The sequence below is a fragment of the Drosophila busckii genome, chromosome 3L (assembly GCF_011750605.1).
Source record: "Drosophila busckii strain San Diego stock center, stock number 13000-0081.31 chromosome 3L, ASM1175060v1, whole genome shotgun sequence".
Lineage (NCBI taxonomy): Eukaryota > Metazoa > Arthropoda > Insecta > Diptera > Drosophilidae > Drosophila > Drosophila busckii.
The window spans coordinates 13,158,629-13,181,294 of record NC_046606.1 but is presented as its reverse complement, the minus strand read 5'-3'; the positions used below and the strand labels follow the sequence as shown (position 1 = coordinate 13,181,294).

Sequence of the window (22,666 nt, the reverse complement as noted above, 5' to 3'; positions counted from 1 at the left end):
TAAGTGCGACATAGCGCCATACCAAACAAAGCAGACTACGCGCTGTTTAATATCAGGCACACAAATCTCATACAAAATCGCCCGTTGAGTAGGTCAAGATGCTAACTCAATTTTCATTCTTAGCAAATCCAAGCAAAAAGTTATCACAGCTGAAGCAGTTGGGAGTTTGCAGAAATTTGAGTTATAGCCAAGCTGTGCTTATGTAGCTTGCAGTTATTTAAAATAATTGCGTCGAGTCACGTAATTCGTAATAATCACAAATTCATAGACCACTACTTTATATTAATTATAGCTTTTTAGCCAAAACGTAATGCGCAGCTGTTTATTAAATAATGAGACTCGTTTGACTATCGATTTGTGTAAAGTGCTAAACAAACTGAAACTGAAACTGAAACTGGCACCGCACTGGACACAGCAGCAAATCCCTGGGTGACCTTTCGCTAATTGCAGGCTTTTAGCTTTTTAATAGCGCGCATTGGATGCGTTTTGCGTTTTCCCTTTTTGCATTCAGTGCTCCTCCCAATTTTGTTGTTTAGCAGCTTTAGCTTATGCTTTTGCTATGGCTTTGACTGAGCTGACAGACAGCTGTCCGTCTGTTGGATGGCCTGACTGACTGACGTTGAGATGCTTTATTTTTGTTTTGTGATAGTGGCGCAGTGAAAAATGAGCCAAAAAAGCAAAAACTAACAACAACAAAGCAGAGCAACAGTGTCGCATAAAAAAGTATCTGTTATTATGATTGTTTAGCGCTGTCGCCGGAAATTTCATTCAAGTGGAATGCAGTAAAGGGAGCAAGAACAACTGCAGGCGACAAAACTGAAGCTTTTACCCGCGCTAAAGTAAAAAACAACGACATACAGAGACAATAATAACTTATGCGCGAGCAAAAACAAATAAAAGTTGAAAGAGAGAGAGGAAAGCGGAAAGCACAAGTAAAAGGAAATCTGCTGACAATTTTCAAACAAATGCACTGCCACTGAATGAACGTTGAAATGTATCTGAGTATCTGAGTTGCTGCCATCGTTGAAGACGGACAAACGGGACAGACGGACCGTCAGTAAGTAGGGGCAGTCGGGAGTCGCCATGAAAAGTTGCTTTACATATTTCATGACTCCTTGCACAATTGCCAGAATTTCGAGCATTAAGCCATGCCAGCCAAACTGCAATCTGGGGGGAATTGAAGCAACTCAACGACTTATTCCGAGCATATATTCATGCTATATATGCGAATGCATTCGCGCATTAATCCAATGGGCACTTCGTCAGTGTCTTTTGGGTTAAATTTGTTTGGTTGTAACAGCTTAATCATGAGCATGAGCAACTACAGCTGCTGAAGCACTACAGCTGGAGCTGGAGCTGTAACTGCTGTGTAATTTGTATGCTGTAAGCAACGAAATGCTTTAAATTATGCACTTTTTAAACAACAGCAAAATACAGTAAATTAATTGCGCCATTAATTATGCATGCTGTGAAAATTCATATAAATTTATATTTGTCTATTTATGAAGCGAGACGCTTCAGACTGTTGCGCAAATGTTTTTCCCATACGCATGCAGGTTGTACCATTTTTTTTCTTCTTTATAACTTATGTTAAATTATGCGCGTAGCTAGTATGCCGCACATAGCATATATAGGTCAGAGCGTAAGTTGGGCAACTTCAAGTCGAGCAGCACAACAAATTTCGTCAAGGGATTGGGCTTGGAATTGGGATTGCAGTGTCGGCACTGATTTATTCAGTTCCTTACGCGCTTGTTTTTCGTTTCAGCACACGCACACACTCACACACACGCACGCATACATACACATATTTTATGTAATTTCATTCAGTGTAAGTCTCATGTGCTCTGATGTGTGTGGCTTGTAATCAGTTTTAATGAAATGCAAACGCGGCGTATGCGCAATGCAGTAAGTCTTAAGCCACGCAGCCAGCGCTTTAAAGTTGTTAAGCCGAAATGGCAGCGTGCATAACAATTACAGTCAATACCTAGAAGCAGTCACATAGTTCAATTAAATGTTGATAAACAAGTTGACTTCGAGTAGTCAAGGCAATAAGCAAAAAATGTTTAACAACAATTTAAATACAATTTTTTTTCCAGTGCCTGTTAATTGACAGTGACAAATTGCTGCATGCCATAAATGCTATCAACGGCATTTAATAGGCTGGCCTACAATTGGCAGGCGTGTGACTGATGACGTTGCGCCTAAACAGGTAGCAACTACTCTTTTTATAGCTAGCCACTCCACTCACTCACTCACTCACAGTGAGAGAGCAACGTCGACTCGTAGACAGTTCGGTCGACTGCTTATGCATGTTCAAGGCTCATTTATCGTGTCCTTGGCCATTAGCATTTCATTGGCAAACTGCTCACGCCCAGTGCACAACATTTGTCTTGTCGTCTCTCAACGTTTTGATAGCAAAAGCCAAACAAATTGGTACCGAAATTTAAGTGGCCAACGAACTGTATGAACTTTTCATGGGCACATTTACTTGGCAAATGACTTCTTATTCATTTGTGTCTGAAGCGCGAGCGCGCGCGCGCCGCCAATCGAATCGAATTGAATCGAATCGAATACTCATTTGTTATTTAATTCTACGCGTTGCCTACTTTGTGGCGCCACACACAGCAGCTTTAATAATGGGCGCGCGCGTTCGCTTTCGCTTGCGTTCGTTTGTACGCTCGTCGTTTGCTTGTAGCAGAGTCATCATTGTCAATGCCATCCCCTGACCAGCACTTGATGTGCTTAATATAACTTAATTGCTTTCTGCTGGCAACACATGTGGGCGCCATTAAAATCAAAGGCAGTCATCGTATGTTTGCCTGCCGCATGCCGCAGCCGCATGCCACATGCCACCGTTGTTGATACTGCTGTGGTCGCCGCTTTGACAACACATTTGTCCAAACACATGACAAACGGTTGGTCGGTCAGCCGGCCAGCTCAACCAGCTCGGGTCAGGTGATGGTCGTTTGACATATGGATTGTTGTTTATTGAACGCGTCATATGCAAAGTTTAGCCTAGGCGGGCTTAAAGTCATGTCACACTTCGACAAACAAAGTTTTCATATGTTGGTTGGCCGAAGTGTTGCCTCACTAATTTGGCCAATTGAATTTCTCTCTTGTTGTTGTTGCCTCAAGTCAAAATGCGCAGTCCTATATATATATATATATATGATTTTTTTTTGTGGCACGCTCTTTGGCATTTACCCATACCCTTTGTGCGTGTTTGTGGTTTAACGGCAGCGCTATTCAAGCGACCCCATGCTCAGCCTTAACATGTCAAAGCATTGATGGGGGGTGGGGTGGGGGGCCACTGCTACTGCGTTTTTTTCTCATTGGCAACTGGTCGCTTTTACGCTGTCAGTTATTTACTCGCAAGCATTTCATTTGGCAATTTTCTCGCAGTTTAAGCCAACGTTGCATGAAAATGACAACAAAAGCAAACGCCAATGTTAAAAGCGGCGAGTTTGTTGTAAAAATGGCAGCGGGAAGATAAAATCCAATTAAAATAGCGTAGAATTTATTATAAAAAAAGGACGCGCAGCAACATTCGTTTTTTGCATGCAAATGTTGACTTAAAAATACACTGCAATAAAAAGCGCTAAGTAGAAATTCAAGTTGAAAATCAAAGCATAAATGTTAACGATGCGGCGATGCTTTACTAACAAGAGCGAGTAAGCATGACTAAGCATAAACGCAAACTAATTGCATGGAATTGAGTTGAAAGCTGATTAAGTTACACAGCAAGCAGCAATTGTCAGCTGCACATTAAACGACAAACTGCTGATTGCTGCAGCGCTGACTCACTTGCAATCATTCAAAGCAGTCACAAATGTTAATCCGAGGCGACCTTTCTTAAATACTCTACTTTCTAGGTGTGTTAACGCATAAAGCAGCAGCAGGAGCAGCAGCAACTGCAGCAGCAGAAAAAAAGAAGCAAAAGCATGAAATCTATTTGCAGCTGGCGGCAAGCAGCGCGCAGCGGCATGAGCAACAAAAGTTTATGCCATGTAAATAACGACATCATAAATTTGGTTACGTGGTCCTATGCAATATCTCACCTAATACATTACACACACACACATATGGAGTTACATTGGCTGCTAGTTCCGTTTTAGTAAATATTTTTTTGTCGTTGTTGTTGTGCCCAGTTCCGTTGGCGAACAACCCACGCCATTTAACTGTTAAGCTAACCCCGCTCGCCCCTAACGCCTACAACGCGTCTGTTGCGCTTTTGTCATAAAAAAAAGTTGACAACAATAGCAGCAGGCGGCGCTTCAACAACATACCACTATTTTGTTGTTGTTGTTGTTGTTTTTGTTGCCTGCCCACTCGTCAGGGGAAATAAAAGTTACGTTGACACGGACACCGCCACCGCCAGCTCGTGGCAAGTGGCACTTTGGCCCCTGTATCTGCACCTGCCACATACCCCAAGGTATGTTGTTGTTGCTGCTGCTGTTGCTCTGCTATCTGATTTTGCAGCTTTTTTATTTAGTTTTTATTTTCGTTTGTTTCTCAACGCAGCTGCAGCTCGCAGCTCAGAGCTCACAGCTCGCTGGTAAAATGAGCTGCATATAAAATGTGTAAGAAATTAAAACGATTTACACACAAAACGCAGCCCCAAGGCACTGTAAGCCGAGATCAAGTGCAGCAGCAGCAGCTCGAAATGATATCCAAAGAGTTTAACTTAAAGTGCTGCAGCAGATCTACGAATATTCTTTTCATTTACTAGCTTTGAAATTGTTTTGGCATTTGAGTAATTAAATTGCTTGTTTCAATTGTCCTGCAGCTGAAGCTGTATCAGTCCTTTGTTTGCTTTGTGCGTTTACATTTCAATTAGCTGCCTAAAGCAAGTGCTACCGACTTTTGCTAGCAACTTAGCATTTACAGTTTGAAAGGCTTCAGCAACAGCAGTAACAAAATGTGCTAAAAGCAAAGGCAAATGTTATTTGCTTTTGTTGCTTGCTGTTGTTATTCTTGCTGCGTTAGCTAGCTAATCCAATTCGAGCCAAGGCCATAAATTTAAGCTAGTAAATCTTTTTTATAGTTATAGCTCGCTCGGCAAATCTGTTTACGCCAGGACGATGTTTATTTGTTGATGTGGTCGCCACGCCACTTGCCCAGGCTGCTCATATTAAAGTTAAATTGCGTTTAAGTAGCTGACTTTTATGCTCTGCGCCTGCAGCTTTTATGTGTGTGTGTGTGTGTGCATATGTATGGGTGTGTGTGTACTTGTATTCAACAGTTGTTGTCTGCTTGCAAATTCAGGCGAGTGCTGAATTTGTTGCCCAAAATAGCCAGGCAGCATTTTTTGCAGCGCTTTCTCTCTCTCTCTCCCTCACGCACTTGCTGTTGCGCTGCCATTAAGGATGAAGGTATTTTGTACGCGACCATGTTAAGTTGTAAAAAACGCGCGCAAACTTGTGCGCGCTGCTGCTGCTGCCGGCGCTTACTGAAGCATGTGTGCAATTAAAATGAAAGCGTGCCTGCAATGTTTTGGGTCCATGGTTGTAAATGTGACTGTCGACAACAACAGCAAGCGTAACAACAACAGCAGTAAGTGGTATGCCAAAAAGCCAAGCGGGTGGTGGGGTTAACAAAAGTCAGCAGCGGCGATGCCGCAGCCCATGACAATAAAACAAATGTCACCTATTTTACATAAACGTTGTGTGCGAAATTTGTATGTCCTTGTTGTTGCTGCTGACTCTTCATATGACCAGGAAAAAAAAAAAAACATAAAAAGCGCACAGAGCAATGCACACAATAAAAGTAAAGAGAGCGCCGTAAAAACAGGGGTCGGTGATTAAAAACAAATTAAGCAAATCATTTTAGCACAGCCAGCGAGCAAGAAATATGTTTAATGTGTTTGCATTAAAAAGCCAAATTGTGGCTATTAAAGCCAGACAAAATAAAGTGCAAAAAGCAATCAGCATGGGATACACTTGCAATTCTTTATTATTGTCAGCAGCACATAAAAATTTAACTAGCTTTAGCAACTACTCCTCGTAATTGTTTGAATTGTTGATGCTGAAGTGAAGTGTAATTGCTCTGCTACAATTTCCAGCAATTAATCTGCAACTCTGAGCTGCGCCAATAATTATAATTAGTGCAGAACAAGAGTATGCCCGAGTTTAAATTGCTTTGATCTTTGCAACGCTACACTGAGCACACACCCGAAAATGTAAACACAGCAGCCGAAGCATGGCCACGGCCACAGGGACTGGAACAGGGACTGGACGACTACGGCAGTCAGCTGGCACTGGGCTGCAAATGAGCAATTAGTCGTAATAAAAACATCACAGCACAGGCAGCAACTAACACTCAACGGCACGTCACGCCCTCCTTTCAGCAAGCCCGCCCGCCTACTCACACACACACACACACACACACGCTCATACAATTTGCAACGTTTGGTTTTTGTAAGCTGCTATGCCTGCCCCTAAAACGACGTGCACTTAATTCAAATTGCAAAAACTTAACCTCAACATGTGCGCTGCTCTAAACACACACACACACTAAACAGCCTACCCAACCCACACCCACACACACACACACACACAGACAGACAGGCTAACAAAGTGGCATATACACTTGCCGCACACAGGCGTAAAATTAACACACAGTTATGCCGGACAGGCGCAGGAACTGACAGCAACAGCAACAGCTTAGACATGCAGCAAATGGTCGAGAAATAAGTGAAATTCAAACTGTAAAACGCGCAAGTTCCCAATTTCAATTCCACACACACTTTCAATGCGAAATTAATTGAATCTATTTCGCTATTTCGTTGAGCGGATTTGCCGGCTTTATCGAAATTTATTTCCTTGCATTGTTTTGCCAGCGAAATTCATTTTTGGCACACTCCGCGCTTTGGGCTTTGCATTTGCTTTGGTGTGGAAAAGTGCAGCCTACAATGCGTTGGCAACAGCATGTCAGCGCGCCTGGCTTGACGTACTGCCTACGAGCAACAGCACTGCCCTCACTCTCAGCCAGACAGATAGACAGACAGACAGACAAACAAGCCAGCCAAGCTGACTGCAACATTTAACAGACCAAATCTTACTTCATTTAGACAGTGCGGGCAGGCTTCATGTCAAAAGCAGCAAAAAACACAACGCAAAACTTTTTGTCTTTTCGTTTGGCTGCGAGTTTGTGCTTTTTCCTAGAATATATTTTTTCTGTATTTTTTTTTGGCACGCGCGCATATTTTTCTTTTAAGCAACACCTGCTGTTTGTCAGTCACACACACAAACAAACACACAGTCGTCTCGTTCTGCTTTTTTTTTAGTGCATAATAACGGGCGCAGCAGGTTTATGAGCTGGATTATTATTACTTTTTTTTTACGTGTGCTGCTCCTTTAGCTGCTTAGCAAAGGCTTTATGCATATGTCTGTGTTTGGCTGTGTATGTGTGTGTGTGTGAGCCAGAGCGGGCAGACAGCATTTCCGGTAGCACATTTGACATTGTCACGTTGCGCTATTTACATAAATAAATAAAAGTGAGCGCGCAACTGCAAGCATATAAATTTTGCCTAAAAAAACAATAAAAACGTACTAATCAAAATATACGAATTTTGTAAAATACACTGCTAAGCGCAAGCTACAAAATAAAATGCATAAATAATATAGACAAATTTGAATTTAAATGCCTAGCATTTAAAATATAACAAAACATAAATAATATGCAAATCATTTTTATATTTGAATTTGTATTAAATGCCTCAACACTTTAACTCACTTATTATATTTAATTAAATTTCACAAAATTTGTTTATGGTTTTGTATTCGTTTTATTAGATATCACACGTATTTGTAGAGTATTTAAATAATACAAATAAAGTACAATAGCTGCTGGCCCTTGCTGTGTCAAAACTTTTGGCCTGCGTTGTCGTTGTCATTGTCATTGTGTTTGTGTTTATGTTTGTATTTGTTTGATTTGTTTGCTTGTGTGTGTGTCGGCACATTTTGACGTTGGTTGCAAATGGCGCGAGCTACAGCAAACGGAAGCGGCTTGTTTGCTTTGTAGGCCTTTGTTGTGGTGGGCTTTAAGTGTTTACGTGGCGTATTAGTAATAAATGTAATGTGGCTAAAAGTGTCACACAGCCTGTGCATTGACACGTGCCTGCTGGCTCATAAAAACAAATGTTTACAATGTGTGTGTGTGTGTGCGGGCAGTCCAAGCATAGATTGTTTATAACTTTATACGACGCTCAACGGGGCGCCGTATACGAAGCTGCGTCAAGGAGCGTGTCAAATGCAGGCACTTAATCAATCAAAGCTGCGCTCGCACAGACCGAGACGCATTGGTCCACATGATAGACAGTCAGACAGACAAGACGAAATAGCACTGATAGTGTCCTCATTAGACAAGCGACTGCTGTGCAGCCAATGGCAGGACTATTGCTTTTGGCAGCACAAATTATGGAGCGTCGTCTGCTGCGCACTTGGGCTGGCTTTGATAGACTGATTGGAATCCCATGTGCCACATATTTTTAATACCAAGCCGATGTCCTACGCTTGCGCTAAGCCTCTAGCTAAATCCCAGCCCTAATACAATGCAGCAGCTTCATTTGTTTGGCTACTTAGCTGGTAGCCTGCATAAGCCTGCAGTCTTAAGTTTGCTTCAATACGTTGTTAAGCATTTAAGTTGATGACTAAAAGTGTTTATTCTGCTGTACTATAGCTTAAGGCTTGGCTTAAGGTCTTAAGGGTTATTCGTAGTCACTTTGCCTTTTTAATTATCTGCTACTTTATCTAAGTTAGTTATACCTTTCAGCTAATGGTTATTAAATTCACGCTATGCCAAATGCCAAACAATTTCATTTAATTCCCCAGCGGCCTGCTCTGTATTACATTTAACTGTAACTATTTGCTTTGCCTTGCTTTGTGTCTAGGCCCTTGCCACACAATTTACAATTATATTCATGCCGCATCCTTAGTATTCCTTTTTTGCTTTGTCCTTAGCTTTTAGGCCCAAATACTTTATGCTGTTTAGTCTGCTGCAAACGGGTTTTCGTTCATAGCAATTCTTAATTAATAAAAATATGCTCGGTTAGCATTTGAAATTCTAAGCGCAGTGCAAACATTTTGCAGCTTGCAAACAAAATTTAAATGCCAATTAAATTGTCCTGAGGTTTACACTCAAGTGCGCTAACTAATGGAAATAAAATATATACACATTGCAGCTGTGAATTGGCAGTGCATGGCCCAAGTGTTGATTGTGGCTTGCTGTCCAAATTAACTTCTGACTGAGCATACAGACAGCTTGAGGCCTCAAGACAGACAATTTTTGGTCTGTCTGCTGGCAATGCCTGTGGCTGTGGCAGAAGCCGTGCGGCTGCTTTATTGATAGCAGCACAAAACACGCTGAAGGCCTTCATAAATTTAATGGCCAGCCAGGCAGGCTCACACACACATACAGAAAGAGAAAGAGAGAGAGAGAGAGAGATAAACATGTGTTAACAAGTCGTATGGGGGCAATGTCGTTGACTTGACTTGAATGCTTGTGTTTGGCAAACATTGGCGACTTTATATGCAGCACAACATAAAAAGGCAGCTGCTTTATTTAAAGCAAACGGTGCGTATACGTGATATTTAAGGTGCAACTGACCAGTAAAGCTGCAATTAATAAACGACACGCACACAGCGTCGAGCTGTTCATTAGCTTGCGGCACGTGGCAGCCACTCGAGTGTCCCGTCTGCAGCTGCAAATTGCCACATAACTCATAACTCCTGCCGCCCCATCAATCCTTGACTCTTGTTTCATTTCATGCAAGCCGCAGCTCATTGCCTGCGGCCCTTCAACTTCACCAAGCGCATGCTATGATATTCTGTAAACAGTCTGTCAACATTTGCAGCCGCCGTAAATATTTATATTATTATATGCGAATTTATAAACTTATTGCCAGCCAACTTTGGCAATTTAAGCAAAGTATGCCGACGTTTTTTATATGCCTCAGAGCGAAATTTGCTGGGGCACGTGCTGGCAATTACGAAGTTGCACAAACATAGACAAGCATAAATAAATAGCATTTATGTATTAATTTTAATTGCAGCACACACAAAAAACAACAGTTGAACACTTTTTATGGAATTCGCATTAGGCTGCATTTATTTTATTATTTATGAAGCCATCCACTTTTTATATTTGTTTTGTCAATGCGCAAATATGTTTTGCAAAAAATTATTGCCTTTGTAATTACATTTTACACTTTTAGTTCTATCAATGAATTGTGCAGACCATTTGTTGTTCTAATTGATTTGCTGCATTATTTATGACTTTATTCTATGTACACATAATTTATCGCTTGACAACAACAGCAAAAAATTAAAAACATTGCGTGTATTGTTTTACTGTCGCGTGCTGTATTTTTTTTTGTTTATATGCATTCAATATGTAGTTGTGGTTCAGTGGCTCGGGGCTTGATGTGGTTGCTCGCTAAAAATATAAATTTTTCACAAATTCTAGACACACACAGAGGCACAAAATCAACGCGAACACTTTTTGTTTACTTCTCTATTTTCGGCTGCCTTTTGAACTCGCCATTTATTTCGATTGTTGGCAAAGTTACAATTTTTTTTTTGTGTGTGTGTGAGCGTTAGTCAAGTGTAATCTGCATAGCTTATATGCCAAACATACTTATCTTTAAGTAGATAAGTAACGTGTAACATGAATTAAATTTTTTTTTAGAATCTTGATTCGTTCAATATTTGAGCTTGCTGCTCTTAAGGTCAAAAGTCCAACGGAAATAAATGAATGAACTAAGCTCTGGCCAAGTACTTGACTTCCTGGGTCATTAAGTTCATTATGCCGTACTACGATACAGCAAACAGCCGGCGCATTTTGTTGTTAATAAAGCACGACCTCGTGGCCACCTTGACTAAAGTGGCAGCCAACGAGCCGCACAATAAACAATTAATTAATGTGCCAAAGTTCAGCTCACCACACAAAAAGGGATTAATCCATGCACAGTGACTTACGCCATGCCGGCAATTGAAGTGGTGCGGCCACGCCCAGTGAAACCTTCAGGCCTCAAGCAATGTCAATGAGCTAACAAGCAAACAATTTGGCTGATTAAAGTCTGTCTGTTGTTCATTCCTTTAGCTTGTTAACCAATTCCCCACCAAAAATAATGTCAACGTCTGTCTGCTGCTGAATGAAAATTAATTATAAAACACCTTTTGTGCATAATATTTGCTTGCTGTCGAAGTCTGGCTGCTTTTTTCTCTATATATAGTATAGTAAGTATATACATATTTCGTTATAATGTCGTGATTGTGGCAAGCGCAATGTTGGGCTGTCAACAATTGCCGTTTAACGTTGCCAGGGCTTCCAATTATGTGCACCGTTAGTCAAATGAGTGCTGAGGGGGCCGCTCGGCGCCGCGCTTGGCTCCTTAACGTGGCGCGGGCGCAAGTAGTGCAAACATTTTGCAATTTTCAGTTCAACAATAGAAAGCAATTACAAAACAAACTCGGCGCTAAATGAGAGTGTGGCAACCAGGCAAACAAAGCGCGATGAGTGGGGCGCCACGCCGCTCCTAACTCTATGCGAGTGTGTGTGTGTGTGCTGCTTATCAAATCCACGCACGCATACTTGCGCAATTGTGTGTGTGTGAGCGCGTTGTTAAGCCCAGGCAAAGGTGTTGATTGAACACGCTTGGCATGATTTTTGGGCTGGCGGCTCTAGGCGTACAAGTCGTATGCTTAATGTGCAATTACTCGTTAATTTAATGCAGCCACATGCGTTAGCCTTAGCCTTTGGTTGAGAATTTCACATAATAATAAGCTAATAAGCCGCACATAAAGTACAAAACGCATTGTGCTGTTATTGCGTATACGCCTCATGTGTTGGCGCGCGCGCTAATTGCAACGCCAGCCGCATAAATCGGCCACTTGGCCGTAAGAAAACAATGCATTTTATGAGCCCAGCCAGGTGCAGGTGCAACTAAATATGCCATAAAATGTTGCCAACGGATGTTGCTGCTGCTGGAGAAAACTCTGTGCCTTTTATTGTGGACTCGACTGCTCGCGTTTCCGGCCAAAAGCGACGCGACAGGGCTGCAACTTAAGACTGCAGACAGCGTCAGGCAGCCAGCGAGCAAGCTTAGCCCGGGCCTTACAACAATTAAATTGCACAACGCGCGCTGCGCTTGTTTGCAACTCGCCGTCTCCGTTACAGTTGCCTGCAATTAGCAGCAGTAGCTGTGGCAGCAGTAGCAATTGCAATAGCTGTTGCCAGTTAGTTAGTTAGTTAGCTGCACGTTGTAAGCTTTGCATAACAAGTTAGTTTGTTTGCAGCTTTGTTTTTGCCAGTGCATCAATCATTTAGCAAACTTGCTGGCAACTTATTGGCAACTGGCACAGATTCGCTCTGCATAAAGTGACATCACACACACAAATTATAGGCAGCCATCAATCATGGCAAGTATATGAACATAAAAGCATCAAATTGCCACATTAGCCAGCAATCTGTCATAGTAATATGGAGCAAGCAAAGACAACTAAAAGTTGCACAGCTAAAACTTGTCTATAAACGCATTAAAGCCAAGGAATTTATAAAACGAGTGCATGGCAAATGACGTGTGTTTCCTTGTTAGCAGCACAACAAGGATAAAAGTAGCTTCAAAGTCAGCAGCAGCAATAACACAATTGTTAACAAGCAATGCAAACATTTTCATTTGCAGTTGAGATTGCTATCAACAAAACAATTTGCGCAGTGCTTGTAATATTTATATATTATTAGATTATTTACTGTTAAATTGTTGTGGTCACACGCACACGCAGTTAAGTATTAGTATAACAATTAAAGCACTTCATTAGCACAAGCTAGCCAAGGGATTATGTGCTGTTAAATTGCCGCTTTATAGCAGACTTATGTGCTTAGATTTTTATTGGCATTAAGCAGCGTTCTATATTCTAACAATGCATTAAATTAAAAGTAAAAGCAAAAGCAGTCAACATTTTGCCATTTTGCTTAATCGAATGTATGCGTAATTTAAAAACAACTTAATTCATCTTGAATGTAAAAATTCAATTTGAATTGTGTAAACCTGAACGCCATATGATGGGTGAAGTTAAGTATGGTAAGTAGTTTATCAATTGGTTTCCGTTCTCAATTGACTGCGCTCGCATAATTCCTGCAAATGATTCCAAAATAGCAGCCTAATGAGCGCTAAATTTAAGAAAGCCAATAATTTATAACACAATCCTTGTTTATTGATGTAACAAAAGACTTTGTCGTTGTTGCTGAACAACTAAAACATCTGCAGAACAACAACAAATAATAATTATTTGAAATTAAACATAAAACTAATCTGCAGATTTATTTTTTATTTCGCAAAGCTAGAAATTAAATTGGAAGTAACTCAGCAGCATTGTTTGTTTGCATTGTAAGTTTGTCAAAAAATAAGTTTTCTTGATGAAACACAACACCATATGTTTATTTATAATCTCATAATGAGTAAAGTAAGCTAAGAAAAAAACTCAATACGAATATTTTTAGCTGAGACAATGCTTTTAAAAGTTAAAAAACTGATAAGAAGTGATGTCGTCTTCGTTTTTGGCAATTTAAGCAAATATCGAAAATCATTCAACTTATAAATTTCAATGCAGATTTGTTCAGATGCATCGCATGAGTCCAAAAAAACATCAAACTCTCATATCGAATGTCATGTCGCTGCGTTAGAGCAACTCAAAGGTTGACCTTTTGTTCTTGATGTAACGAGCTTTTGTTATTGATGTAACTTTATTTGCAACATGTTGGCTGCTTTGGTTTACCACGCCCGCATAAAATAGCATAGTTAGCTTATAATGCTTATGCTTATTTTTTAATTGTTTATGCCACGCAAACATAAAATAGCATAAAACAGTATAAAAAAATATATATAGCGTTTAAGAGTGTTAAATTGAAATTACAACAAGGGTGAAGAATTGGTTGGCTGGTCATATCTTTGGGAAACAAATGTTTTGATTATATAATAGCATACCTAGCGTATACGTAATAGGTGCGGTTTGTTTGCAGCTTTTAAGCAAAGCGTTATTTAAGCATTAGTTTGCGTGTGCCGCATGTTTGGTAAGCATTAAAAATATTTCTAGCAAACATGCCAGCACATTTAGTTGCTTAACAAGGCCACAAAACAATGCAACATACATAATTGAAATACAAACAGACGTTCTGCCGCCAATTGTTGCATTTAAAGCAGACGCAATTGCCATTTGCGGCAATTTACGTTGCAAACTGTTAATTAAATTGTCAGCAGGCGCGGCAAGTGTGGCAAGCATATTGTATTTATGCTATGGCAAACGCGTGTTAATTGTTTGCACTAACAAGTAATTAAAATATATGTGAATGCCAAAAGTTACGGCTTATGGGATTTGCAGCACATTTTATGAAAATATGTTGTTAAAGTTTCAAATTTAATAAAAGCTTGCAAGTTACACAATCCAATTAAGCGTAAACAAAAAAAAGTAAAGATTAATTTACTTACAGCAAGAAGCTGAGAAAACTCTGCTATTAACATCAACAGCATAAACAGCGCTTGCATACTGAAGTGTTTACATAGCACACACACACACTCACGCGTTTGTAGCAAATGCAGCAAGAAAACGCAGCATACAAATGAGCGAACGTAAAATCTGCTGCTGTTCAAGATCAACTGCAAACACACACACAGCGCTGCGGATTTATGCAAATAGTCAGTAAAAATAACAAAGGATGAGTAAGCATATACTATATAGCATGAGTCAGCCAAATGGTGGGTGGGTGTGTTGTCAGTTTGCTGCGCTAAGATCTTATGGTTTTGACAGCTTAAAAGCATTGGCTTGGCAGCAGCTTTTGCCAAAAAAAAAAAAAAGAGAAGAATAAATGCATATAAGCAAAATCGAATTGCAGAATAAATAATAAATGTATGGCTGTAAAAATTGCAGCATTGACAACATTTTAATTGCCAAACTGTAAGATATATGAGTGCTGGGAATTTATGTATAAAGCGTGCCACAATAACAAGACAAACTATGCAGGTAAATATTTTTATATGTTGCGCACACTCTGGTGCGGCTGCTGCTGCCATGTAAAGTGTCCAATAAATGTTGCAGCTGACTCGCCCGAGCAATCTCAGGGGAAATACATACGTAAGCATGCAGCCAAGCTATGTGGCAGGCAAATATCAAAAGTATGCATTGCTTACATATTAAACTTCACCTAACAATGACATGTATAAAAATATTAACTCGGCATACCTTGGCTTTGATGCAATCTTTACTTTTTATTGAACTTGCGAAACAAGCAAAAGCACTTGAAACTAGTTTGCTCAACTCATTTTTCAGCTGCTCATTTATTTTAATCAAATGAAATCAACAACAATAGCACAACAACAACAACAACAACAGCAGCAGCCACAATAGTCTGGGGCAGCAGACTGTTGCACGCGCGTGTGTGGCACATGGCGAAACAATTTGCCAAGCACAGTGGCAAGTGCTGCAGTCTGCTAAGCACTTCAACAACGCAAACAACACTTTAATGAATTGTTCACAACGAAATACAAAAAGCGGAGACATACACATACATACATTGTAAGTGTGTTACAATGTGTGGCAAGGTGGCAGCCAAGTTTGCCACAATAAGCAAAAACTTTTGTAGCATGCTTCAGGGCATTTCATCATGCTAATTATAATGCACAGTTAAATTTAATATTTGCGCGCTCTCTCAGTCTCTCGGTCGCGTGCTCTTAACTTAAAGCAAATTACGTCTGCAGTTGAAAATCAAATTTCCACTCGATTTCCATGCTACAAACTTAAGCCAAGCCCAGCCAGACACTTTTTAAGAAAATCAATGCCCCAATGCAATTACGACAAGTCACAGCTTGCGTGTGTGTGTGTGTGTGCCCCAAACCCTTCTCTCGCTTGTACATTAGATACATTAAAGCCACTTGACAATCAAACTTTAAGTCAAGTTCAATTGGAATTGGCGCAACAGCAACGCTAAAGTGAAAAAGCTAATTCAATTACAGAATGTATCGTATAAAATCGGTTTCATATTATCACAGGCAGGAGAGCACAGCAGCAATGGGGCATTAAATGTAATACTTAATATAAAACTTTCCACATGGCTTCCAACTGCATTGAGTGCAGTCGAAAAGACTAAAAGACTAGCTAAAGCGAAAATAAATTTAAGCTAAAGCTTAAGTCGTCCAAGTTTATGGCCATTCGACATTTTCATTGCCACTTACACGTAATTGTTATGATATGATGGTAGAGATTGTAGAGAAAGCTGCGCTATTTTGAATTTCCTAAGATTTGAAGACTTAAAGACACCAAGGCTTATAACTCAAAATAAATATTATTATTTTTATAAACATTATCATTATTTGAGTGTTTCAAGCTCGTTCATGTAAATTTGCTTACTAACAAAAATAACCTATGCCTATAGCTCTTTAATATAATAATAATATTTTCTAATTACTCATTTGTTTATCATACCTTAATGCTATTTACGTTCGGCTTATCATATTCAGTTCCTGCGGCTGTTAAACTTTTTAAATCAAGCATTTAGTTTGCTTTCAAATGCACAAATGCATTTAATTATAGCTTATGTCGTTAGGTAATCTTTCAAACACACCGCAATTTGCATTTTGTGTGTTTTAATGCTATTTAGCGTTGTACTTTGCTTTGCACGGCTCTGCGTATACTTAATGGCTTGCATATGTTTGCCATAAGTACGGCAAGGGTTTCGCGTAATGATGTGCTTTTTAGCCACGTTAATGCCCAGCCCAACACACACACACACACACACATAGCGAAAACCATTTAGTTGCTGTAGTTATAAAATCCTCGCATTGTGAATTTGACTCACGTATTAACGAGTGTTTTACAAATATGTCCGACGGCGACTCTCTATACTACATATAAGTACATATGTATAGAGCGTATGTGTGTGTGTGTTCTGTGTGTGCGTGTGTGTATTTGGGCTTGCGTGTGTTTGCTCAGCTTAATGAATTATGCGGTATAGATGTTGAGTTTGCTGCAGCTCGCACTTATCTAATTAGGACATTCAAGTTTTGTCTAATTTGCTGCGCATGTTTGCTGGGTTAGCTCCTATCATTGTTTTGTTTTCCTCTTTGCTTCTGCTCCTTCTTCTGCTTGTCGGTCTTGGTGATTTTATTAGCATTCAACGCACAAATAGCAATTAATTCCATTAGCGTCGACATCGCAGTCTGGACTCGCCCACACTCTCAATTGTGCGCGGGTGCATTAAAAATAAACAGCAAAGAGCGTAGAAACAACAAAGAAGGCAATGACGTCAGCCAAGGCATGTGAACTGCCCTCAAGCGTGGCCAATACAAATTGTAGCCGCGCGCTTTAACTGATCAAATCAGTTCAAATACAAATCTGCTCAACTTTTTAATTGCCATAATTATTTCTGCACCCGTGAGTTTCAGGCAAACGGAGCGAATACCAAATGGCAACTGCTTTAATTACAGCTAGATAAGCATAGCCCTGAGCTTAACTTGGACTAGACACTGATAAAGTGAGAGTAAGCTAATGCAAAAGTAAAACTAAATAAGGCTAAGAGCGAATTGGTGAATTAATGAGAAGATTATTAATATAATTCGTTTGGCTGAGCTAATTTTTGATTTATCTAAGCAATTTATTGAAAATGTACAAAGCTGAAAAATATTTCTCAATGCAAATGTTTTCTGGACGTTTCTTTCGATGGATCCCTTTATCTTTTGCTGACATACAATTTGTATAATGAAGACAGACATAATGTAAGCGAGCTGAAATTGTTTACAACGCAGGTTTGTGTCTTAAGTCTTTTGTTGACAAAAACAAATTAAATTATGCATAACCTTGAAAACCTAAATAGGCAGAGGTCAAAGCGTTTGCAGCTTGTGAAATAAGCAAACTAGCTAAAAATAAAAAACACGTTGAGTGAAAGACGCTCCAAATTTAATTTCACGCGCCAACAGGAAGCCCAATGACAAAACGGAAGTAAAAGGCTCAGTGCTTAAAAAAAAAAAGAAGGTATTCATATGTGCATAGTATGGAGCAAATTTACATGTTGTTTGCCAGCTTTCGCAAACCGAATAAGTTATGTGCACACGCCCACGAAATATTTGCGCATGCAGGAAGTGCTTGGACAATTGGCTGCTCCAATTTTCATGCCGGAACCCAGACACCCTTAAACACCCAGCGCCTATTGACTGATCAGAGCGACGTGATAAATAAATATGAAATCGTGGACACAAAAGTAAAAGTGGTTCAGTTGCAACGTTTTATGCAACGTGCCGACTCCCACATCAGTTGCCATATATGAGATTGCCTGGACAGTCTACGCCACTTGCCACATAAGGCAGCAGACACTGCCACTGCCACTGCCCCATGGCCAGGGGCAAGCTAACAGATATCTCTGTGGACACAAATGTGGTTGTTGTTGGCTACGCATGTGCAACAAAATGCAAGTTCCTGTTGCATTTCCTGCTGGCGCACGCATGCAGCAGCCCCAAGGCGGTTGCATTTATCTTACTTTAGTGCATATTAATTTGGGCTTAGTATCGCATTTGGTGCGAATCATGTGCAATAAATTAACTACTTCCTTATGGAGATTAATGCATTATTGCATTCCAGTTATTTCAGCTCATACTTTGAAGTTTGACATAATGAAGACTAAAGCATAGTTGCCATAAATTTAATTCATACACATGCAATTACTCCAATTGCAATTGATTTCTTATATAAGCCCAAGCCACACGCATGAGTCTGACCAAGTTGCTGTGCACTCAACAAACAGCGAGCAGAGAATTATTAAAACACTTAATAAACACGCAATTGCTTAGGCTGTAAATAAAACAAACTATTTAACAAAAAAACAAAACAAATTCCGTATTTGCTTTTAATATGCACCTACATTAAAGACAGGAAATAATCGACACGCTTTTACTACTTGTCCAAATCAAATGCTTTGCTTCGCCAATATTTTGATCAATTGTTACATTTCCACCAAACACGTTTCCAAAAGGTTTCCCACTGCGTTTGATTGCAGCTCTTTTTATCGCCTGCATTTCCAAAAGACTTGTTTTTACGATTACCACATTCGCTCTCGTTCTCTCTCGCTCGCTCTTTCTCTTTGGCGACATGCTCCAACGCGTTTGAGTTGAAATAATGCGAATGCGCAGCTCAAAACAAAAAAGCAGACACCGGCTGCTGTTGAAGAGCAAACAACGCAAGCTTCTCTTTGTTTCTTTTTGTTTACATTGTTTAACCGTTAGCTCGAATTCAAGGTCTCTGAGCATCAGCTGCTGTTTGTTCGGCGCTCTCGTTTTCGTTCGAAAGTCTTTTCGCTCTCAATTTCGCTTTGCAGCCTGCGCCAACGCTTATTTAACCGACCTATCCTAACTTCAGAGCCAGCAGTTGTTTCCACTTAGGTGGCCTGTAAAGTTGCGCACGTTGCTCCAAAATTCATTTTAGTGCATACAGTGTTTTTATTTTAATTTAGCTTAAAGTGCAGCTCGGCTCAGCTATGAGAATCCAGCGACATTTTGTGGTAATTTGTTGACAGTGCAAAGTGTGGAACTAATGCAATATAATTATTTAATTTACATACAATTTGTCATGAGTGTATTGTGCTTCACTTGAAAAATTAGAGTGAAACTTTGAAATTTAGTGCATAACACAGATATTTGTTATACATTTTAATTTCATTTCAAAATACATTTCTACTTGGGCAATAATTTTATTGCTCAAGCTCTACTTGCTGCTTGTTCAGTAAAGCTTTATTCATATTAAGAAAGTTACTTAAGCCGCTTAATAATAGCATTAACCTAGCGGTCAGCATGTGTCATAATGCAACAAGTTGCTGCAACATTTCCCTTTGATAAAGATCAAGCCAGACAGACTGACAATGTAAACAATGCGAAAACTACGCAGAATGAGCTTAACAAAGCCAGTCGACCCAGTTAAAACCTGTTGCGAAGATTTATGTATTTGGGGCTGGGTGCCACTGTTGCCTAATTCTTTAACTTTATGACGAATCTTAAACGTATTTTTTTACTTTTGTAGTTTGCTTTGCTCATCGCGCTTGTTGTGTTCATCGCTGGCAGCTGTGGCCAAAGCTGTAAGTGGCAAAAGCGCAGAGCAGCGCATAGATCATGACTTTGGACTAGGGCTGGAGAGCGAGCATGAGGTGCATGAGCATCATGTTCAGCATGAGCATCATGAGGGCTATTGGAAGAAGAAGGTGACATGGAAAGAGGGCTGGAAGAAGATATGGAAGCCAGCCAAGAAGCAAATCTGGGTGCCTTCTTATAAGAAAGTAAGTGTTGCAGCTCTACTAATTAAAGCCAAGCTAAGCAATTGCTTATTAGATCTACAAGCCGCATTGGGTCAAGGTGCAAGGCTGGAAAGAAATACAAGTGCCGGAGTGGAAACAGTACTGGACGCCGGAAGTCATTAAGGTAAGTTTACTTTGCTTGCCAACTAAATGCAATTTATAACTTACAATTGAAATTCAAACAGGTGGGCATACCTGGCGAAAAGTTTTTGGGCAAAGATCCAGAGGGCTGGGAGTATACTAGCCATGATTTGTGGAAGAAGAAGGTGGTGTGGAAGTCGCACTGGAAGAAGGTATGGAAGCCAGCCAAGAAAGAAATCTGGACAGATAAGCTGGAATGGAAGGAGGCGTGGAAACAGATCTGGGTGCCTGGCTATAAAGACATATGGGTGCCTGGCTGGAAGAAAATCTGGAAGCCTGTAGTCATAAGCGAGTGGTTCCCAGCGCCCGATCACCATCATCAGCATCATCATCAGCCTGACTGGGATCGCAAGGACAATGATATAAGCAAAGTGGTGTGGAAACGCGAAGCCACAGGGCGGGGGAGTTCGACGCGCTTGCAGCCAGTTAGTGGGCTCTTGCCCAACAAGTCACAGGCTTTAAGAATTCCGGGTGCGTAGCCATATATCTAAATAGTAAGCTGTCTGTCTAAATTATGTTTAGTAATTAAGATACTTTAATAAACTTGCTAAAGCTTAATTCAGTTATTGCGCTGCGTCAAAGAGTGAGAGAAAGAGAGAGAGAGATAGTGTGTGCTATAATAATTATGCGCTGCGAATATAAACATCAAACTATTGTCAATAAACATTCACGCGTTCAATTAATCGCCTTTGTTAATAGCCCCAACGCATTGAAACGAAATTAGATTGTAATTTTTTGAATGTTTCCACAACACACACATCATTATTTCATTAGTTGTATTTATTTATTCAGCCACAAATGCCAGCGCTTGTGTTCGAAATGTTCGAAATTACTTGTGACAAGTTGTGATTAAATTGTTTCAGTTTGACTGCAATTTGTTGACACACACACACACAGGCGCATAATTATTCATTGGCCAAGCGCATGTGAGCCAAAATAAATATGATACAATTATACATTGGTCGATTGGCTATTGGATTTTTGGCTAACAAATTTATTGTGGCTATTGTACGAATTCAATTGCTAACTAAGCCACATGCTCGTAAATAAGTTTTGACAAAATGCTGCAAAGCCCAGGCCATATGCACTGGACAACCATTTGTCTCTCTAAACCTGACAATGGACATAAATAGTCATTGACTTTTAGCTGGTATATAATTTATGGCTGTGCTGGTTAATTTGTTCGACTATGGTAAACAAGGCCTGAGCCTTAAATGCGATCTATGATTCAAGGGAATTACCTGCCCTGTAGATTGGTAGATAAATTTAAGCACTGCTGCAACTGTTTATTATAATAATAGCATTTAAAAGAGTCAACCAACATAATAATAGACTTCTTTGCTTGACTGTTTTTTCATTTTACGCTTGAATTGTATGTGAAACTTGTTGAAGGCTTCAATAGCATTGCGTGCGCCCACACAAAAGGACACGCACGCACACACACGCGCAAGCATACATGCACAGCAAGTACGTGGGCTGGACCTTGACTTGCTTTGACTGCGCTTGGCTTTTATGTTGCTGTTGCTGCTGCTGCTGCTGCTCCTGCTTCTGTAAATGCAGGATAATTGGCGTAAATAGCAAAACAGCAAATTGCCATTAACTATTGGAAAAATGTGCGTTGCTTTTGGCCAGGTTGCTACTGCTGCTGTTCGAGACTGGCTGTAGTTGCTGACGCTGCTGTTGCTTCTGCTGCTGTTGCTGTTGTGTAGGTGTCGGGTGATTACGCGAAATGCAATTAAAAATATTTAAGCTGCTGCAGCATGCACAACAGCAACAGCAGCAGCAGCAGCATAAATAATGGCCACGAACTCGACGTTTATTAAAGCGCGCAATCAGCTTAAAGCGAGTTGCATTACACTTTTTTTCTTCGTTCTACGTGTATTTTTATCTCTGCTTATTTTTTCAAGCTTAACTTGCTGTCTGTGTGTGTGCGCAAGGCTTATTAATGCACATAAACTGTGGATTTTGTTGCATTTTCACTCGTTGCAGTGGCTATTAATTAACAAGGATTTCTGCTTGTTGCTCCTGCTGCTGTTAATATAAAGGCTGAGCAGGTGGATTAACAGTGCTGATAGCCGCTGGCAATAAGATATAAGTATAATATATAAATGCGCTTAAAGCTGATAACACGGCCTTAATAAACAAGCAAACGCTCGCTCATATATGCGCATAGTTTAGCATAATGCATGCTCACAAAAAA

General features: G+C 40.2%; 1 protein-coding gene across 1 annotated transcript; it reads left to right on the top strand.

Moving 5' to 3' along the window:
* Nucleotides 1–5,501: 5,501 nt before the first annotated feature.
* LOC108598284 (CG15615) lies at nucleotides 5,502–20,945 on the top strand. Its single transcript, XM_033293534.1, has 4 exons — nucleotides 5,502–5,560; nucleotides 20,055–20,307; nucleotides 20,360–20,449; nucleotides 20,511–20,945. Exons 1-4 carry the CDS (start codon nucleotides 5,502–5,504, stop codon nucleotides 20,943–20,945), a joined length of 837 nt encoding a protein of 278 aa, XP_033149425.1.
* The last annotated feature ends 1,721 nt before the right edge of the window (nucleotides 20,946–22,666 follow it).

What these genes read in the sequence shown, in the direction of transcription:
- LOC108598284 (XM_033293534.1), top strand. Translation starts at nt 5,502, where the DNA reads ATGGTTGTAAATGTGACTGTCGACAACAACAGCAAGCGTAACAACAAC. An exon ending in AACAACAACAGCAGTAAGTG is followed by an intron (nt 5,561 to 20,054) that starts GTATGCCAAAAA and finishes TTACTTTTGTAG; the next exon opens with TTTGCTTTGCTCATCGCGCT. An exon ending in GGGTGCCTTCTTATAAGAAA is followed by an intron (nt 20,308 to 20,359) that starts GTAAGTGTTGCA and finishes ATTGCTTATTAG; the next exon opens with ATCTACAAGCCGCATTGGGT.